The sequence below is a fragment of the Xiphophorus maculatus genome, chromosome 12 (assembly GCF_002775205.1).
Source record: "Xiphophorus maculatus strain JP 163 A chromosome 12, X_maculatus-5.0-male, whole genome shotgun sequence".
Classification (NCBI taxonomy): Eukaryota; Metazoa; Chordata; class Actinopteri; order Cyprinodontiformes; family Poeciliidae; genus Xiphophorus; species Xiphophorus maculatus.
The window spans coordinates 23945928-23965472 of record NC_036454.1 but is presented as its reverse complement, the minus strand read 5'-3'; the positions used below and the strand labels follow the sequence as shown (position 1 = coordinate 23965472).

At 38.8% G+C, this 19545-nt stretch overlaps 2 protein-coding genes across 3 annotated transcripts in view; both read left to right on the top strand.

Annotated features, from left to right (window-relative positions):
- The first annotated feature begins 1832 nt into the window (after positions 1 to 1832).
- On the top strand, positions 1833 to 9064 carry LOC102220693 (group 3 secretory phospholipase A2-like). The gene is made up of 7 exons (XM_014470736.2): positions 1833 to 2350; positions 3751 to 3883; positions 4489 to 4623; positions 6568 to 7526; positions 8188 to 8317; positions 8463 to 8582; positions 8708 to 9064. Exons 1-7 carry the CDS (start codon positions 1873 to 1875, stop codon positions 8886 to 8888), a joined length of 2136 nt encoding a protein of 711 aa, XP_014326222.2. The 5' UTR covers positions 1833 to 1872; the 3' UTR covers positions 8889 to 9064.
- A 1262-nt stretch (positions 9065 to 10326) lies between these two features.
- hectd4 (HECT domain E3 ubiquitin protein ligase 4) overlaps positions 10327 to 19545 on the top strand; it is a 39256-nt gene continuing 30037 nt past the window's right edge. For both annotated transcript variants that reach the window (XM_023342978.1, XM_014470749.2), the window contains exons 1-7: positions 10327 to 11001; positions 13788 to 14341; positions 16455 to 16544; positions 16627 to 16754; positions 17219 to 17327; positions 18932 to 19070; positions 19313 to 19483. In XM_023342978.1, coding sequence (XP_023198746.1) covers positions 10855 to 11001; positions 13788 to 14341; positions 16455 to 16544; positions 16627 to 16754; positions 17219 to 17327; positions 18932 to 19070; positions 19313 to 19483 — 1338 coding nt within the window. In that variant the 5' untranslated portion in view covers positions 10327 to 10854. The remainder of the gene's footprint in view (positions 11002 to 13787; positions 14342 to 16454; positions 16545 to 16626; positions 16755 to 17218; positions 17328 to 18931; positions 19071 to 19312; positions 19484 to 19545) is intronic.

The window sequence follows — 19545 nt, the reverse complement described above, 5'->3', positions numbered from 1 at the left end:
TGGGGCATTCTTAGCCCGCTTTTACCCCGAACATCCCCCTCTTTCCCCCCTGTCTCGCTCTCTTCCACTCCCTGATTATCCAAGGCTTAAGTGAGTGTTTGTTCACTAATTAAAGCAAATCAAGGAAAGCACACCTTACACAGTGGAATGACCTCTATTTATACAGTAAATTGTCTGCAAGTTATTAAAGTGTGACAACAAAGACAAAAAAAATTCTATGCATGGAAATGTCTTGTGATTAAAGATGTATATATATATGTAGATAGATAGATAGATAGATAGATAGATAGATACATAGATATATCACTATCTGTCTATACATATATTTACACTTTGTTAGAAATAAATACTATTGTACCTTCATTAATGTTTACAGTTTTCACCATGACATTCCTACTGATATGGAGGCCATACGCTGCATGACTATGATTACTAAGGTTTAATCTGGATGAACTGGTTCGCTAGTACACAGAAGATTGACAGAAAGTCTACTGAGCATATCAACATAAGATGTCTATGAGTAGCAGATTAATCTTAGCGTTTAACCGAGAGATCTTGTACATGCACATTCGAAGCTTACCAGTGTCTTGTTTTCTCAGTAAAGAGCAATGCCCAGATGTGGCAATGACCTAGTTCTACACTGTGCTACATCAACAACTGTGATCATGATGAGGTGATCATCAATCGCTTGTAAAAACAAAATCGACAAAAAAGTAAATAAATAAAAGGCTTCTCTCCGAGCTAAAGTGATAGCCGCCTTCTACCGGATTCTGCCAGTTCTGTGGAATGTTCCTCAATCTCTGTATTTGTACATAGATAGTGCATGAAGTTGAAATCTGTATGTTTGCTAATAACTTTGCATGGAAAGGTTTTGCAGAAAGTTTACACAGACAAATAAAATCTGATGAAAATTGATATTTGTTCTTTTCTGATTATTTTATTTTTTATTTGCCTCTGCAGAGAATAGATGCATCACATTGCAGCAGTCGCTGCAATATAATTATGGTTGCACGTTAAAAAGATTGCTTGGATGGCCAAAATTGTCTGCAATGACATTGCTATTGCATGTTTTCCTAATATGCCGAGGGGTACTGAGGGTAGAAATGAAGGATCGTTATGTGCTAAGATGAAATAGTGCACAGCAAATAACAAAGATGCCTCTAATATGAGCAAAAGTATTTATTTTCCAGAGGATTATCCAGGACAAATGCATGATATATTTGAGTTTCTAAGAGATGCACGAAAACAATGACTCTTCTGCTTAAAGCTGTCATGTAAATGTTCAATTGCTTATCTTCCAAAAATAACAGATGGCAGAGAAAAAGTGAACAACTTCTCCTCTTATGGGCTCTCACATTCATCTGACGTCTCAGAGTACCAAATTATGCACATAAATTAGATGAAGCATTATCATCAATGTAGTACATTCACAATAACGTTTCAGTGAGTGTTGCAACAACACCACTTTATTTGCCATCTTACATATTTAGAGTTAGTTGAGTTCATTCCAAATTCACAGGAATGCAATCTTAGCGTCTTGATACAATTTTGGGCCCTATTTAACTTAAAAGCAAATCAGGTTATGCTGTGTCACAGTAATAGGACTCATACAAAAATGGCCCCATCTAGAGGACTAATTAAGGCCTCGCACACGATTTCATATTTCTCTGGAATGTGATCAGCTGAGTGTCAAATTTCCTACATTCCACGAACCAATAAGAACACCTTTAATTTCCTGAACTGTCAGAGACATAAGCATTTGCAAAAAAAAAAAAAAAAAAAAACCTTCTCAGATGTCTCAGTCATTGCAAAAGAATGTATGCATGCAGACATTGACTTACAACTAACGGACTTGCTCGGCCACACATTGGGATGGAAAACGGATGGTTCCTTCGAGCTGTTTTCGTCTTACCATGGCTCGGTTTCTCCAAAACACAACACACACCTGGACCAGGTGTGTCCTGCCTCCGATCGAGTCCAGCCGACGGACACACGCTCCTCACCTTTCTGCGCCACGGCGCCAACGGTGCGCGCTTCTTGTATCTCACCAAATGGTCTGATGACCTGCGGCTGGCAGGCTGCGAAATCTATTCAAATCCAGATGTTACCGGAGGATATCGGGCCTTTTGCAACAGAAATGAGACCTGGGATCAAGAACTTGTTAAGAAGTTTAACATCAGTCTGTTGCTGTTCCCGGATGCCCCGTGCGCGCTCGTAGTTCCCACACCGGAGCTCACCGGGCGGAGGACTGATGAGACAGAGAGAAAAACCCGGAGGAAACGATCCTGGATATTTCCAGGCACGTTGTGGTGTGGCACTGGAAGCAAAGCGGCCGGATACGAACAATTGGGTGAGGATGTTGAATTTATTGATGCATTTAAACTCGGGTTGCTTTTTTTCTTTTTTTTATTATCTTTTTCTGTTTTTATTTCTCAGATAGTCTACATTAAGTTTGCTTGTTCTACGTTGTTTGTTTGAGATATTACAGCTTTGTCTTCTGGCTCTGGTCTGCTCTGCATCCCCAGAACCAGAACCAAACATCTGAGAAGCAGGATTCAGATTCTATGCACCACAGATCTGGAACATACTTCCAGAAAATTGCAAAATAGCAAACATTGAGTTCCTTTAGATTTGCACTGAAAACCCAGCTGTTTAGAGTTGCTTTTGAAACATAACCATGAAACATTAATCAATAATCTGATGTGTAATGCAAAAATGTAATGTTGTTACTGTGTGTTCTATGATTTTGAATTTTTCTGTTTTTATCATAAAACGCGCTTTGAAATGCCTTGTTGCTGAAAGGTACTATACAAATAAAAGTTGATTGATGGACTGATTTGTTATGATATATAGCCTACAGCCACATGTGTTCTGGGAGAATGGAAAAAATGTGGGAAGATTTTCCATTTACTTCATATCACTGCTGGCCCGTTCAATGAAGTAAAGAGAAAAGAGTGCAAAGCAACAGCACATCTATTCTCTCCTTGCAATTTTCTTTTTCTTTTTTTTTTTGTTGTTGTCACATTACGAAGGTAAATGGAGCTAAATACAGGGCAGTCCCAGCACCAAGCCGATAAAAAGCGGCAAAAGACTTTATTCTGGGGTGAAGGTTCACCTTAAGGCATCTGGCCCAGTCAAAGTCCAGATATACGCATAATTGGGAATCTGACTGTGGCAACACTTGAAAATGAATGTTCACTGTCTCTCCATGCGCATTCTTACTGAGCATGAGCTGATTTGCAAAAGCAAAAAATAAAAAATGGACAAAATACGCATTTTCTAGAGTCGGAGCTGTAATAAGACCACAAGGTGGCGATAAGACGTTCTGATTCAGAGGGTCTGAATACACATTTATACCACCCCATCCATCCATCCGTCCATCCATCCATTCATTCTTTTTATAAAAGTTATTAATCCTTAAATGAAAGGATGGGAAAAAATATGCACCAGATAAAATCTATCCTTTTCATTTCCCAATGTGACAAAATTTGAAAAGGGAGTATGAGTAGTTTGAAAATCATTGTAGATGTTCTCATGTTTTAAAAGAGAAATCAAATATCCTGGTAATACATTATTGATGCATTTACCTCTGTGATATTTTTTTTCACCTTAGACATGTTGGGTTTATTTGAAAACCACTGCCTCCCACCTCAAAACCAGTTTGAATTAAAATCACACTAACTGAGCTTAAATCTTGAACTTTCTTCATGCAAACAGCCTTTGACATCAAGGTCCCGCTCTCGTTCGCAGGCATGTTCGAGAGAGCAGATAAGTGTTGCCGTGAACACGACCACTGCTCAGACATCATCCCGGCTTTCACAGTGAATTATGGAGTCTTCAACCCCAATTTCTTCACAGTCTCACACTGCGAGTGTGACCAAAGGTGAGCCTCCGAATGCACCATAAAGTGAGTCTGGATTTCATACATGTGTGCCTTCCGGGAAAACTCCTGCAAGCAGTAAATTACATCCCCTTATACTGCTCTGGCAGTACATAGGGATGCTTTGAGGCGACATTTTGGAAGTTTTATGGTTTTACATCCTCATATTTCATTTCTGGAATGTGCTATATGATTTCTCTTAATGTCAAAAATTTGAAGCACACTTAAAAAAATCTGGAGATGTTTTTCTATTATCAATTTAACTTCATGGCAACCAGTCTTCCAGGCAAAATGTTTCTTTCAAGAATGAACATGTTTTCTATAATGTTAGTCATTCAATGGGCATTCCTTTCCTTCCATCCATTCCCTTATTTTCTTTGCAGTGATGGAGATGGCTGTTTTATTCTGACATCACACCTAATATTGACATCTGCACCACACCATTCCTCTACTTTTCTCATGTCAGTTTTCAAGATAGCAGATTATTATTCAGCTCAAGCAAGTATAATCTCAGAAAAAGAATAAAACAAGACAGCAGTAAAGAGCTCTTGCGCGGTATTTAAGCGACTGGATATTTTCTTAACCTTTGCCTGCTCTCCATTTGTCAGGTTTCGACAATGCCTTCTGGGCATGAATGACAGCATTTCAAGTATGGTGGGCTACAGCTTCTTCAACATCCTGAAGGTTCCCTGCTTTGAGCTGAAGCAGCTGAAGCACTGCACACAGATGTACTGGTGGGGAATGTAAGGGAGGCAGACACACTGACGCTGTTACTTTGACTGCATATTTATAGGCAGAACATTTGCTTTTAAGAAGAACAGGAATTTTCGTTATGATATGTTGAACTAAGCCGCAGTTTTCTCTCGAACTTGCTAAATAAACTCTAAATAAACAGATTTTAACAAAGTTTTTGCTCTGTAGGCATATCTTGGTGAGAGACAAGAAAAATATAAATGTTTAACAGTCAAAGAAATAATGGTCAGGAAATGACCTCCTAAGCCTGAACAATTGATTAGATTTTTTTTAGAATATAAAACAAAAATTAAAATTACATGGATTTCTAAAATAATTTGCATCTTAATTGGTACATCATGTGTCATGTATTAATAATGTTTTTATGTTTTACCAACACTATGACAGCACTATATAGCATTTCCCCAAACCTACTACAATATATAACCAGAATTTAATTTCTTTCTTTCTTTTTTTTTTATATAAAAAAAAAGGGACAAAGATCAAATCTTTACAATGCGGGGATGGTTGCAATTTCTTGGAAGCAATGTTCTATACTGTGGAACAAAATATCAAGCAAGTAATTTCAAAAGTACATTGATATCAGAAAAAAGAACACACTGAACCATTTTGAAATACATCTTGTAGCATTAGTGTTATTCAGTTGAGGAAACTCTTGGGGTGAAAGTCTTCCTTATTGCCCTTTAATATCAAAACACTGCTGGGTTCTGTAATATTATCTGTCAGAGGTATTAGGAGGCACTGTGGATGGCCTAAAGAGCCACAGAACCGTAGTTTAGACAGAGAGCTTCCTTCCAGTTTGTGCAGCAGACATTTAAGTCATTACTGCCTGAGTTGTGAGCGCATTATCCCATATTGCTCTGATGGTACTACCTTTCTTTCTCATATCAAGAGGAACAGTAGAGACTTGTCTTATGCGTGGGTATATATTGCATAATATTGGGTGGATTTTTACCCTTTCTGTTGCTAATATGTGAAATAACAACAGAAGCTCCTCCACCAGAGGGCGGAAGAAACGTGGGTGTCAAAAAGGCTTCATTTGTGTTGCAGTATGGTATGGCTCCATATCCAGAGGTTATTAGTCCTCGAAGCAGCCATCCCAGGTTTATTACCTACCTTTCCTGTTGCTGCATGTCTTCCTCCCTCCTCTCTTGAATATATCCTGTCTAAAAATGGCAAATAAAGACCACTAGAGCCATTTGCACAGCAATTGGTCACTTTCAGAAATTGCACAGTTTCCTTTTTACATTCCTGACCAATGACTGTAAGCTGTATATTTTGTTGCGAGGTTAATGTTAAGCTGTATTATTGCTGCCATAAGTTTGTATTTTAACCTTAAGTTTGTAGTTTATTTTTAGTTCATGTTGTCCCGTGCCTCTGTTTGTAGCACCATTGTCCTGGAGACCGTTGTTTTGTTCCTCTGTATGCTGTGTATATTTCTGAAATTAAATCTGGTGTGACTTGACTAGACATACAAAAATATCTTTGAAAAACAAGCACATTTGGCATTATTAGGATGAAAAAGTGGATTTATCCACCAAAGTGGTTCTATTTCTAAATTAGTGCTGTTGCTTTTTTAGTGTTTTTAATCTGTCCAATTGAAGTGAAACAGCTAATGTACAACAATAATCAAACGCCAGATCAGCTCTGGACTAAGATCAACTAGAATATTTCTTTTACAAATTCACTTAAGAACTAGCTCGTGTAAAGCACTGGAACTGTTTAATTTTGAAAACTTTGAAAATAATCGAGAATTTGGGTGCCTGTACAGCTTTACCACATTTACATGACTTACTGTACCTTTAAAGAGTCAATTTGTAATAAATATTTTTCTTTGTACTTGAATATTACCAAAAACCCTAATTCATTTTTTTGTAATTTTCATGCAATCTTTTATTTCGTGGCTTAACTCTGTGCATGTTTTCTCTCCATAGGTGCAAAAAGGCCAGTGAGGCTCCTTATGCCATCTTCAAAAGCCCCCAACCTTACAACAGCTCTGATGTTATAGGCAAACATGTTCACACAGACAGCAAGAATTTAACAAGCAGTAAAGAGGAGCATTTATCTGAGAATCCTGCGTCTAACCCTCAGAGGAAGGCATTGCAATCTAAACATAGATGTGGCCTCAGAGACCTACCTAGAGGAGATACGTTTCACCGCAGAAGGACAAAGGGGAATGGATGCAAAAGGCAAGAAAAACTCTCTGGAGAAGGACCTTCAGAAAAGCCCAAAACAGTCAAAAAGGTACATATTTCTAAAAGGAAAAGAGGTGAAAAAATGAAGAAAAGGAGAAAGGACTTTTCTGGTCTTGCACAGAAAAGCAACATTCCATCGGCCATCCCTACAACTACCTCGACACAAATATCACCTAAAGCAACACCTTCACATTTTCCAGCGTTAACAAGGAGGCTAAATTTTCAGGAAGACTCGAAAATAGCCAAAGGAGTAACCAAACAAGCAAAAAGTGAAAAGAAAGCCCCAAAACACAGTAAATGCTGTGGATCAAGCATGTCTGTGAGCAGGGACATTCCTCGGTTGCACTGTAAAATCTGTGTAAAACAAACAGCAACTCCCACAACAACCGTTACGCCGACAAATACATATGCAGGGGGATTACCAGTCAATCATAAGAGAACACATTTGAAATATAAAGCAGGAACACCCAGCCAGGAAACTCTAGCAACTATTTGGAGTGCAGCTACGGTTGCAACACCCATTACAAGAGAACAAAAGATGATGGCTTCTCTTCATAAAAAGGACAAACCACAAAAACAGTTGGATTTCTATCTATTGTGGAAGCAGGCAGGTCAGCAGCCCTTGGGTCATACTACCACCCAAAGGATCCGTGCAGAGAACATCCTGGTAAAAAATGATGAGAAACGCAATATGACAGGTGAGTGAATGTGGTTACACTCCCAGTACCTTTGAAGCAAAAGGATGGCCTGCTCACATGCAGCGATTAGACCAATATCAATTTCTGCTTCTCTTTGTGGTGAATATAAATATTGTTAAATTCTTATTTCTTCTCGGGAGCTTTTTGCACAATCTTCTTACTAAATCCCCAAAGTGAAATGCCATTTGATGGCATCAAATGGCTTTATTTGCTTAAATTTCCTTGAGCGAGAACCTCTAGAGTTTCTGTAGCCGTCAGCAAGCTGCAGGATTTTGGATAGATATTTGACAACTCTTCTTGGTTCTGCTAAATACTGTTGTCATTGTGATCAAATACCTAATTTTTATCTTTTCTGACCAAATCTTTTATTAAAAAAAAATCTTTGGTGCCATGGGAGAGTTGCAAATATGTGTAATGCTTCAGGATGTCACATTTGGAGCAGGCGCTTCTTTCTTGGACAACAGCCTCTTTATACATGCTAATGCTAAACTGGCTTTTCTATGTTCCAACATCTTCCATTTTTTTTTTATAGTCTTAAGACTTTGTGGTTTCTAGACTGTTCCTGAGCCTCCTAGGAAATGTCCTTTTATAGTTGAGTGAAAGTTTGGATCAGATGGTTGAAACTTTGTTTAAAGATATTTGTTTGTTTTGCCCTCATCAGATAATGAGCTCCTGTGCCGAAGCCTCAAACAGCTGGATGATTGTAAATTTAAAATTCCACCTTTGGAGAAGAAATATAATCTGACAAACATGGAGTCCAAGACAGCCTATCACTGTGACTGCACAAGCCGGTAAAAATGTTTCTTTCACTTTTAATCATATTATATGCTTTGATTCACATTCCTAAACTGTGATGTGTGACTTTATTGCCGCTTGTGAATTTGTCAAATCTAATACAAGACGAACAATCTTGCTTGGGTTTTTCTGATTCTGCAGTTTGGCAGTTCAAATCAAAAATGTAAAGAAACCAAGTCCTCCTCGCTCTCTCTTGAGGGATTTTGTCTCTCAAGACTGTTTTACTCTGCCAAAGGAGAATGAATGTAATCGCACAAAGAGGTATCAAACTTTAAAGTGCTTGTCTGAGCTACATATCTTGTCTGAAGCCTACACACAGATTGTCTGTACAACTAGTTATAAGACTGATTTCACTTGTTGATATTTTATTTATGTTTCCTTCCTAGATGTTGTGGAGGTTTCATTATAGCCTCTGAACTACATCAAGCACTTAAGAAGAGAGAAGAAAAAGACTCTGCTACGATGAGATTTTCAACTAGTGGCAGGAAAAAAAGGATTCCTCTCCATCTTCATAAGTATTGCCTAAGGCTGCAGATGAGAGCGGATATCAAGGCGCAGCTCAAATGAACATAGACTGAGCTCTGTGCAGTAACTAGGCTGCTTAAGAGCTTCATCATCTTTCATGGAGAACTGTTTTTTGAAGAGGATTTCATCTTTCACTACCAAAAGAAACAAGTTTTGACATGAATGTGCTTCATGCATTTCTCTTATTTTTCCCTGCTCACAGAAATGCCTTTTTTTTGGTTTATCATGAAAATAAATGACGCAATATTATTGCACAAGTCTGAGAGTGTGCCTCTGGTAAAGGTTGATAATATGGAGGGTTGGAAAACTGCTAATAAGCTACTTTACGTCTTAACCGCTGTTTGGTGGTGTGGTGCATATTGTCAATTGAAATCTTTAGCATGTTACTGTTCAATTGTGTGAAGTTTTATATGTCAATCCATCAGAAATAGAGCGGCTTCAAAAACAATTCCTGGTCTCTGTACCTTGGAGAACTGACTGCTGAGCAGATGCGTCCAGTGTGAATTCGTTAGTATAGAATATGAAGGGCATACTATCTTTAATTAGCACCTCTGATGTGTATGGAATGCCAGAGTGGCCAAATGACTTGATTTGCCATCACATCAATGATTTGCAAACAACACATATTTTACACATGAAAGAAATTGAAAAAGTAAAAAAAAAATTAACCTCATTGGACATACGTAGACAAACTGTCCTTGTTTGTCACGTTTACTTATGCGAGGGTTCGTAAACAGAATCAGATACAGGCAACGGAGAAACAAAAACAAACTAAAAAAATGTGTTTACAAATTAAATCTACAGTGGCATGAAAAAGTGCTTGCCCCTGTTTCTGATTTTCGGTTATTCTGGATGTCTGTCACACTTCAGTGTCTCAGAACATTAAACCAATTTATATATTAGCCAAAGACAACAGAAGTAAACAAGTTGTACATTAATAGGGAAAAAAAAATTCAAACCGACATGGTCCTACGGGTGAAAAGTGATTGCCCACTAAACCTACTTCTTCTTCTTCTTCTTTTTGTTTTTAATGGCGGTTGGCAAGCAACTTAATGGTGTGCATTACCGCCACCTACTGGTATGGAGTGTGGATCAACACTAAACCTACTAATTGGTTGGTCCACCCTAAATAGCAACAGATGCATGCATCATAATTCACTGTTATTCAACCACATTGTAGGGTAATACAAGTGTACAAAAAGAAAACCAGGAAGGGGGAAATTTCACACGAGTGTGAATTCTTTTCAATTATGTTTTGGTTAAATGGGAATTATTAAGCTTATTTTTTTCAGCATTTTTCACAACTCACATCTGTCGAAATGAAAAAATCCATCCATTTTCCGATTTGATCCGAAAGTATTTTCTTAATTCGGAAAAAAAAAAAACAAAATGAAAATCTCATCCTGAGTCATGTGTATGAATGAGCTCATGAATTTTTGACAGCTAGACAGCTATTCTTCTGGCGCGATGCATGCTGGGAGCCGTCAGTTGGCCTTGGAAACATGGCCTGGTGACTCCCGTTATCTCCTCCAGGCTCTGACACAGCGGCTTGGCCGGGACCGGGGCTGTCTGCGAGGACGTTTTGAACGTGAAATGAGATCGCCAGATATGCAGTTTGGGCCCTGAATGGACTGTTGTGCAAACAGCGACGCGGTAACTGGCTTTAGCGCGAGTGTCACGCCCACTGTGGTCGGTAACGTTAAAACGGTACCGTGCGGTAAGCTAGCTCAGCTCCGGCTAGTCGAGGCAACCGGGCAAAAGCAGCTGTTAGCTCGGCAGTGATGTAGTGTGGAGCGGGGCCGCCGGCGCTGGTTGCTCGCTGTCGTGTGTTAGGTTCCTCCCAGCACCCCGGTCTGCTCCGCCAGACTCCGCCGTCAGATAAGACTGCGACAGTTCAAGCAGTTATGTTGTTGTAGGTGGTTAGCAGGCTGTCTGGGGCGTTTCTGACTTTCTGTCACTGAATTTTTAATGTTTGCCTCTTTCGGCATCACTGTCGGAGGAGAGAGTGATGGGCTCCGGGGCTGTGGACTCGTCCCAGTGGCTTTCGGTGAAGGAGGAGACGATATTTCTCCATGACGGACTCATACGGGTCACGGATCTGGCCGAGCTGCCCAGTGAGATCGGAGTGTCGGAACAGGGAGACACGGAGCAGGAGGTAGGTGGAAGCCGTCTCTCTCATAGCATGTACCACACAATTATAAATAGAACCGGTCCCACGCAGAGGGTTTGGGGAGAGATCTTTTTAAGTTTATTATATTGTAAAATGATTTACGTTTGCTGCAAAACAGTCTCGGGGATCACAGCAGCACCGACGTTTGCAAGTTTTCTGCTTTGCTTGTTATTGATTCGCTGTCAGAGCCCAACTGTTTCCCTGCTGCTTTCAAAGTAAAAGCTTTACCGCAATCGCGAATGTCGTTGTGTAACATTATTAGTATTAAACTCACCAAGCATCTTACATTTCAATAAATTTTAGGAAGAGCAAGTTATTTAGTGGTTCGTAAAATCGTCAAAGGATCCATATAAAGTTAAAGATTAAATGTTGTTTATTGTCTCCTATAAGAGTGTAATATACACACAAAATATGTTTTGTCTTCATTTCATGTTTTACATTTTTCTCGTATTCTACACCTTTACCCCTGATACCTATGCGACTTAGTTACTTAGTTGAGAATAGATGAATAAATGCAGATGTTTATGTCTGCTAAAATGCCGACTTGATTTTCTTTTGAATCCAACCCGGATATTGTCGTAGGGTTAAATTCGTCTAACTTTGTTATGATGACTATTGAAACTTCTAGCTGCAGTAACAATGTATATTTACAGCCTCGATGTTTCAGTGTGCAAGCTTCTTTATATATAAGCGTGAGCTTGTGCTGCCTCTCTTATTGTGAAGGGCATGATGTCACATGTTTATGAGCTGATGTCTGGTCTTTGTATGCTGCCACTGGATTTCTGTGATAACAGGTCCAGCTTGAAATCCATAAAAAAATGACATTTTAGCATTTGTTCATTGTACAATCAACAAATCTTGTAAACTTGCTGTTCATCCCTTTACATTTTTAGCCTGTCATGTAATCACAACATATTATTTTTCCCCCCCTGAATTGGACAACTAACTTGTGATTTCATTAACCTGTTTGGCATTTGTTTCCCTTAATTTCAATGTAATACTAGTGTCAGACTGAGCACTGTCTGTACTAACACACAGCTGACAACATGCTGTGGTTTTTGTTCAAGTTACATGAATGCCAGAACCATAGATGAGCTGTGTACCTGTTTGAAGCTTTTGTGCAGATATGTATTTGTAGGTATTGTGGCCTTGTCCTGTTGCATTGGCCTAGAACAGTGGTTCTCAAACTGTTAATTAGAAGTACCACCTCACTAAATACCATGATAGTGTCAAGATAATTTAACAATAGTTCTAAGGTGAAGCTATTTCTTCTGTTTGTTGTGTTTTGTTACAAGGAAGAAGAAAGAACAACTTTTATTTCTTCTGCATGTTTTGTACAGAAATTTCCACAAATAAAAATTACAAGTAGGAAAGAGGAACAAGAAAACATCACAAGTCTGAGTTTATGAAACAGAAGTTTTCTCACCAACCTGGACCTCAAAATTCACTATGGCTGCTGTGAGTTTAAAATGATGGTGAAAACTGCGATTAAAATTTTTTAGCACATTGAATTGAATCGGAAGCTTGGCCTAAGGTGGATTCTTATTTTAATAGCTGTTTGAGTTAGTTAGCTTTCCATTACAGTTCATTTACTTGTGAATAGTTTCTCATCTGAGTTCGACTAAAGCCAGCCCAAAGTAGAGCAGGTGGCACTTGCACCGCACTTTTGAAAATTCATGGGCTTACAACACTGTGCAGATATATTTATGACATCTCTTCTATTAAATTATTCAATATCCGTATAGCAAACAACACGGTTTATACGTCTGAGGTGGATGCATTGGATACAGAGCATTGTTAAAGGGGCAGTGCAGCATTATGTTTACATCAGTACCAATTACATTGCATTTGTATGATATTTGATCAGCACAGATACAGATATTTGATTGGCACAGATACAGAAGTTCAAAACTGTTCACATGTAAGCTACATTCCTGGTCCTTTGTCATTAAGACTTTGAACAACATATTTTAACAGGCTGTTCAGTGTGATGCCACTCCTGGAGGGGAAAAAAAATATATAGGTGGTTTATCCGTTTCATTTTATTATTGTGAAATTCACTTTATATCTTGGCCCAGTGTTCATTTCTAAGGCTCGCTTAGTAATTTAGTTCTGTTTTTGTAGATGCTGCAATTCTTACTATTTTTATCTGACGCCTAAAACGAGTGGCAGCAGTGTTTTCCAGACCAGGGTGGAGAAGGGCCAACATCCAGTGAAAGAGTATTACTGTAACATAAGAAGCATTGCTGAAATTGAATCAATACAAATTGTGCCTGCTAAATGGTATAAATGGATTTTTTTTGTGGCCTATGATTCGTGTGCTGCAGAATGTAATCAATATGTGAAATGCTGCCTAAGTGCACATGAGGCACATTGTTTCACTTTTGATATGTTATACCTAATGATCTTTGCTTTCTCTCACCATTAGACCAAGGGACTGCAGTTACAAGACTTTATTTCCTGGAAATGATTCAACACTTTAGTCTGTACAGGAAAAAAATAATGCAAAAATAATTGCAATTAATTGCCTTAATTCTACAGTGTTGCATTAATTGCATTTATAACTACATGTGAAAGATTTTTGATAAATAAAAATTTGGTTTTGAAGAAAGAAGACAAGGCACACTTTACAACTCAAAAATATGCAGAATTTGTAAATTTGACACATTTATTTACAAATAATTACCTTTTTTTGCTATTTTGCTGTAGGTTCATAAGGTCTTTACATCGTCTCATTCTTATCGTACTTAAAGTCTAATTCTCTTCTTCAGATTCTTACATTTGAGACAAAGAACCCCGTTGAGCTTGCAGAGCGTCTCCGTGCCGTCTGCGGGAATCAGAGCAATGCATACGCTCGTCTGCTGGAATACCGTCTCAACGCTCTGCGTGGCCTGTGGGCGGCGCAGCGGCAGCTGGCCCTGGAGGAGCAGCAGGACCGTGAGGGCACAGGAGGGGCTGATGAGGAGACCCTGGCCTTACTCAAAAGGCAAGGTCTCCTCCAGCAACCCGAGCAAGCTCCTTTCACTTCCCGTGTCGCCCTGCTGCTGGTCTTCCCCCTGCTGCAGTCCCAGACTCGCAGCGACCCAGCACTCTGCAGCGTGACGGCAGAAGTACTGCTAGCCTGCCTCCGGGACTGCCAGCCGCTCAGCCTCAGCAAAGAACCTTCAGACTGTCTCAATGGCCTGGAGGGCTTGCTGTGCTCCTGGCTAGAAGATGAGCCCCAGGAGTCTGGCCAGGCTCAGATTAAGGCTCTCTCACAGATTCTTCACACACAGAGACAGCGAGAAAATGCGGCTGCTGCACTTGTGGCCCTTGCATGCGCCAGGTGAGTCAATAACATCTGTCCTTGTGGTGTTGAGGCCACATTTCTTTTCGTCTTTCTGATGGCTTGTGTCAACATAGGTAGAACAACATAATCTGAAGGGTTATTTGATGCTATTTGTGTAGCACATTTCAGCAACAAGGCAGTTCAAAGTCCTTTACACCATAAAAACAGAACACTCCAACAAATTCTGAAACTTTAATAGTCATTACATTTTGTCAAATTCCATGATCAAAATTATCAAATATATTGGTCGATGTTCCAGTAATGATGAATCAAAGGCAACTCTAAACAAGAGTGTTTTTAGCCTTGATTTAAAGGAACTTAATGTTTCTGCTGTTTTCCAATTTTCTGGAAGTTTTTTTGTGGTTAGAGGAGCAATAAAACTGAAAGCTGCTTCTCCATGAGCACAATTTAATATTACTTAGTAAGTTATTTAAACTTCCTTAGTTGTAGAAGCTTATCATTAACTTCACTCTGAAAAAAGTTGGTTATTATTAACAACATTTTGTAAAATTAGCACGTAACTTAATCTGATCAGTTCCTTTCCATTGCAAATGCTGCATGAACGAAAACACTTGATTAAGGTTTAAAAAACAAAACAATTTATACATTTTTCCTTGCTTTTGAAAATATGAGAGGAAAGGTTAAATTAAGCTTAAACATGTCCCAGTTTACGGTAAGGTATTTTTGGTATCAGCACACTTTTCTGCTCCCTGCAAATACGGACCAGTGTTCAGAATGAAAGCTCTTTGTATCCTGCAACATGCTCTGTCGGCTGACCTCTAACACTGATTAACACCTAAAATGTTTTTCCCCATTGCTGTAGTTCCGATTAGTATTGTATAAAAAACCCAACAGTAAATGTGATTCATGTATGTTTTGGGGGTTTTTTTACACTAAAGAACAGATTGTGCTGTTTACATTTGTGTCTAAACTCTTTGCAACTGTTGGCGACAACAAACATAAGCCTGCGAAAACGAGAATGCTCCACTTTTTGTTTAGCCTCAGCTGAGGTTGAGAGCTATTTAGTGTCTGTTTTTTGTTGTGTGGAACCATCTAGCTATGCTCCCTTTATTTATCCTGAGTTGGAGCTAATCAAAGGACAGTCAGCTTTACTCTTCCTGAACTCTGGTTAGGAAGTCACTAATATATGAGGGTTAGGTAACCACGTGGACTTCACTGCTATGTGGTTAATGAGCTTTTTGCATTGCAAGATGTGGACATTTTAATTTGGAATCATAAACTTATGCCAGAGTGGACCTTTTTTAAGAAGCTGGTTTTGTAGGTGTTTGGCCAAATACTGTGTTGTTGCACATTCAAATAAAATGTTGTAGTTTTGTCCCCCGCTGCTGTGCACACATCATAGTAAAGATAATTTTAAAGATAAACGATAATAGTAAAGATAATTGTAAATACATGTTATTATAAGATATACTTTTGTTTATATTACCGTAATGTTGCAGTTGCAAACACTGAAGTTGCTACCTTTGCATAGATATTCTAATAGTTTGATGAATTACATGCTTGTGTTCAGTTAGGTTTGTGTAGTTATTGTTAATCACAAAGCATTTTTTTTTACCAGTTATTTGTTATTTCTTACATTGTGTGTGAATTGTGAGACAGTTATTTTTTGTTTTTAAGCATATGCACTGACTGATGGCACTTTTTAAAATTTCCTTGTTCTTGTGACAATGACAATAAAGATCTATCTATCTATCTATCTATCTATCTATCTATCTATCTATCTATCTATCTATCTATCTATCTATCTATCTATCTATCTGTCTGTCTGTCTGTCTGTCTGTCTGTCTGTCTGTCTGTCTGTCTGTCTGTCTGTCTGTCTGTCTGTCTGTCTGTCTGTCTGTCTGTCTGTCTGTCTGTCTGTCTGTCTGTCTGTCTGTCTGTCTGTCTGTCTGTCTGTCTGTCTGTCTGTCTATAAAGCTTGTTTACACATTCAGCACTGATGAGATTCATAGTGGACTATAATATCTTTTCTATATTGGAAAAAATACTAAATAAAACAAGACATACAAAGGATTGAAAAGTATTCTGCATTGCTCATTCCCTTGTGTTTCATGTTGGGTCCTGATATTTATATCAAACTACCTTGTAGGGGCTCTTTGAAGACCTTCATTCACACAGTTCATCTGCTGCAAAAACAAACAGACCTGGGCCATCTTCCTGTGTCAGATGTCCTTTACAGGTAGGGGGAAGCCATTTAGATTATCTGAAAAAATTGATTAATTTATCAAAATGTAACCACTGCATAACCTGTCCTGCACAAGACTTTTGCTCCTTGAAGGAGGCCCGGGGTCCCCATCCTGCCTCTTAGGGGGTAAGCACAGTGTGTCTTGGGGCTTTGAGGACATGCTGCCCACTCCTGACAATTCCACTGGAGGAGCAGAAAGTAAAGGTAAATATAATTTTGTGGCCATTATCTGGCCCTTTGTACTTTTGAATTTTTGGTCTGCCGATACAGATGGTAGCCAATTAAAATTTCTCCTCATATATACTGTAGAATGTTTTTTTTTTCTTTCTTTCTGGGTAAATCAAAAGTTGAACTGTCTTTACAACATGGTTGTTATAAGAACTGTTCTTCTCTGCATTACTGGAAATATGGTGAAATCCCTATAAGGGCCTTAGGAAGCCATTCTGTGATTGATAATGATTTTTTTGCATTAGAACCAGAGGTAACATTACCTAATATGTGTGAAAAAGAGCTGCTAATCGCATAGTTTGTCAGTTTTCAGGTTTTTAGTATTATTTTTTTAAAAAGACATATTTTAAAATGCAGTCTGTATTGTATATTTGTGATATATGCGCGGATTGAACAATAACGCCCCTTTTCATTCCCGTTGCTTCCCCCTTGTCTTGCAGACACAGACCTAGGGCGCTGTCTAGCCACAGATGGTCTATATCTGTATACCACTAATTCTTCTGGGAGAGGACTAAGCAAGCTTGGCTCTGGTTTACATGGAACATTGAGGTAATGTGACACTCATTTCACTGCATATTTTCATCTACAGCAACATATTCACTTATCCATCACTGAAGGCAGTGATGTGGCCTGGATGTTTTATAGATCCCTATGTAAAATGCACAGTCAAAAGTTAATTAATTTTGGGGCGTGCCGTGGTGGCGTAGGGGATAGCGCGACCCATGTTTGGAGGCCTTAAGTCCTCGACGTGGCCGTCGCGGGTACGACTGCACCCTCTCTATCCCCTCTTTTTGTCAGCCTACTTTCATATAAGGGACACTAGAGCCCACAAAAGACCCCCTGGAGGGGTAAAAATAAGTTAATTAATTTTAATGAGCTTGCTGTTGTAGCAAGTTAAGACTTCTTTTCTCTGGTATGTGTTTGGAACTCAAAGAGCTGTTAGCAAATTTCCAGCCAAAATATTGGGGAAGCATAAAACAAGCAAGTAATCTAATATTATTCTGGAAATACGGAATCAAGTTGTTGATTGGTTCAATCTGAGAAAACTAACTTGAGATGCAAAGAGACAAGGCCACAATGTTCGTTTTAAACCTCACAGTAGGGAATAATTGCAATAAACTTCATTGCCGCAGTCTTGCAGCAGGGCTGACAATTATCAACTCATGCTGTTCACTCGTCTATTGTAGCTGTTACCAGCATGATACAGCATGACAAATAGCTCACTGACACTTTTCTCAAGAGCACAGTCGATGCCTCGCCACAATTGGTTCTTATTAAATGAAGTGGTTGTCTGTCAAATTAGTCACATTGACTGTACACATAAATAAAATGTGAAGTAAATCTTTAAACTGAATTTTAGTGACTTATTTGTTCATTTTCGGTACCAATTTCATTTTGTTGAGAGCTTTTGCTGGGATCTATCACAGCTATCAGCAGGTTAAAAGTAGGATCACAAGTTGCCAGTCATTGCAGAGACACCAATATTTTCAGTTTTTATTTTTGAGTTAACTCTGCTGTCATTTATACCAAACAGCAAAGAATAAACTAAATTAAAAGTGTGCCGTGCCTGACTGAATGTAGAATTATTAGTTCTCTGAAAGTAATAACAGTAAATAGACTTAAATGGCACTTGCCACTGTGACAGAAATACTCTCACATTTGAAGGATGTGAGGGCAATGATGTGGTAGCGATGAAGATAAACTCATTTTATTTGTGGCAAAAAATGGGGGGATAAAAACCAAACACAAGATAGTTTAATTTTAAAACTGTAAAGCCATCCTATGCTTCTGTTTTTCTAGATGGGTTTTTGCAAAGCAAAAACATACTAAAAACAAAAAACATCACTAAATGTGCAATAATAAATGTTCAGGATTTGCTTCACAGTGTAGCGGTAGAGTGGGTGTCCCACATTAAAAGGCTTTGGTCCTCGAAGTATCCGTCCTGGGTTTGATTTCTGACCCTTAAACCATTGTTGCATGTGTTCTCTTTCTGCCCATTTCCTTTCTTTTAGCTGTCACTAAAGGCCCCTAAAGTTAAAAAAAAATCCAAAAATCTTTAGTTTTGTTATCACATGTATTAAGATTTTTCAACTTACTCAAATATTGTATCAGTATGGTAAAAGAGTAGTAGAAATAGTAACATGTTTGTGCAGGGGTTTTGTGTATTGTCGAAATGAAGAGTTGGAGCCTGGCTGGGTTGTGTTCAGCAGCGGTCGTCTCCTCCACCGTCCTTCTTCCTTTGATGCCAAGCCTCATCAGCTGTGCCAGGTTGTTGATCCCTTCACTCTACAGGTACTGCCTACTTTCAGTTTATTGCTAAGCAAATTTCTAAATGTGTTGAACACATACTGTAATTTTAATGTTTTGTTTTGCAGTAGTAACAACATATTAATATAATTTACAGTATCTGTTTGCCATGAATGTATTTTGTGAATGACCACGCTGAAGATAAAAGATGGAGAGTAGTATAAAAAATAGAAAATCCTAGATGTATCTGATACCATTCTATTGTTTTTTTTTTGTTATATGTTCAGGTGTGCCAGATTGTGCCCATGCCAGCCCATCACTTCCCTGTGGGCAGCAGCATGACCACGCTGCATCTCTGCTCAGATGGAACTTATCTGTACTGGGTCTGGTCCCCAGCAAGTCTCAACGAAAAGACACAGAAAGGCCACTCTGTCTTCATGGATGTTTTTCATTTGTCGGTGAGGTCTACATATCCTGCAGTAAAATCTGAGCTGTTTCGGGTTTTTTTCTTCTTCAATTC

Coding starts and splice junctions, on each gene's coding strand:
- LOC102220693 (XM_014470736.2), top strand. CDS start 1,873: ATGGAAAACGGATGGTTCCTTCGAGCTGTTTTCGTCTTACCATGGCTC. Junction 7,527..8,187: donor TGAGAAACGCAATATGACAG/GTGAGTGAATGT, acceptor TGCCCTCATCAG/ATAATGAGCTCCTGTGCCGA. Junction 8,583..8,707: donor GAATGTAATCGCACAAAGAG/GTATCAAACTTT, acceptor TTTCCTTCCTAG/ATGTTGTGGAGGTTTCATTA.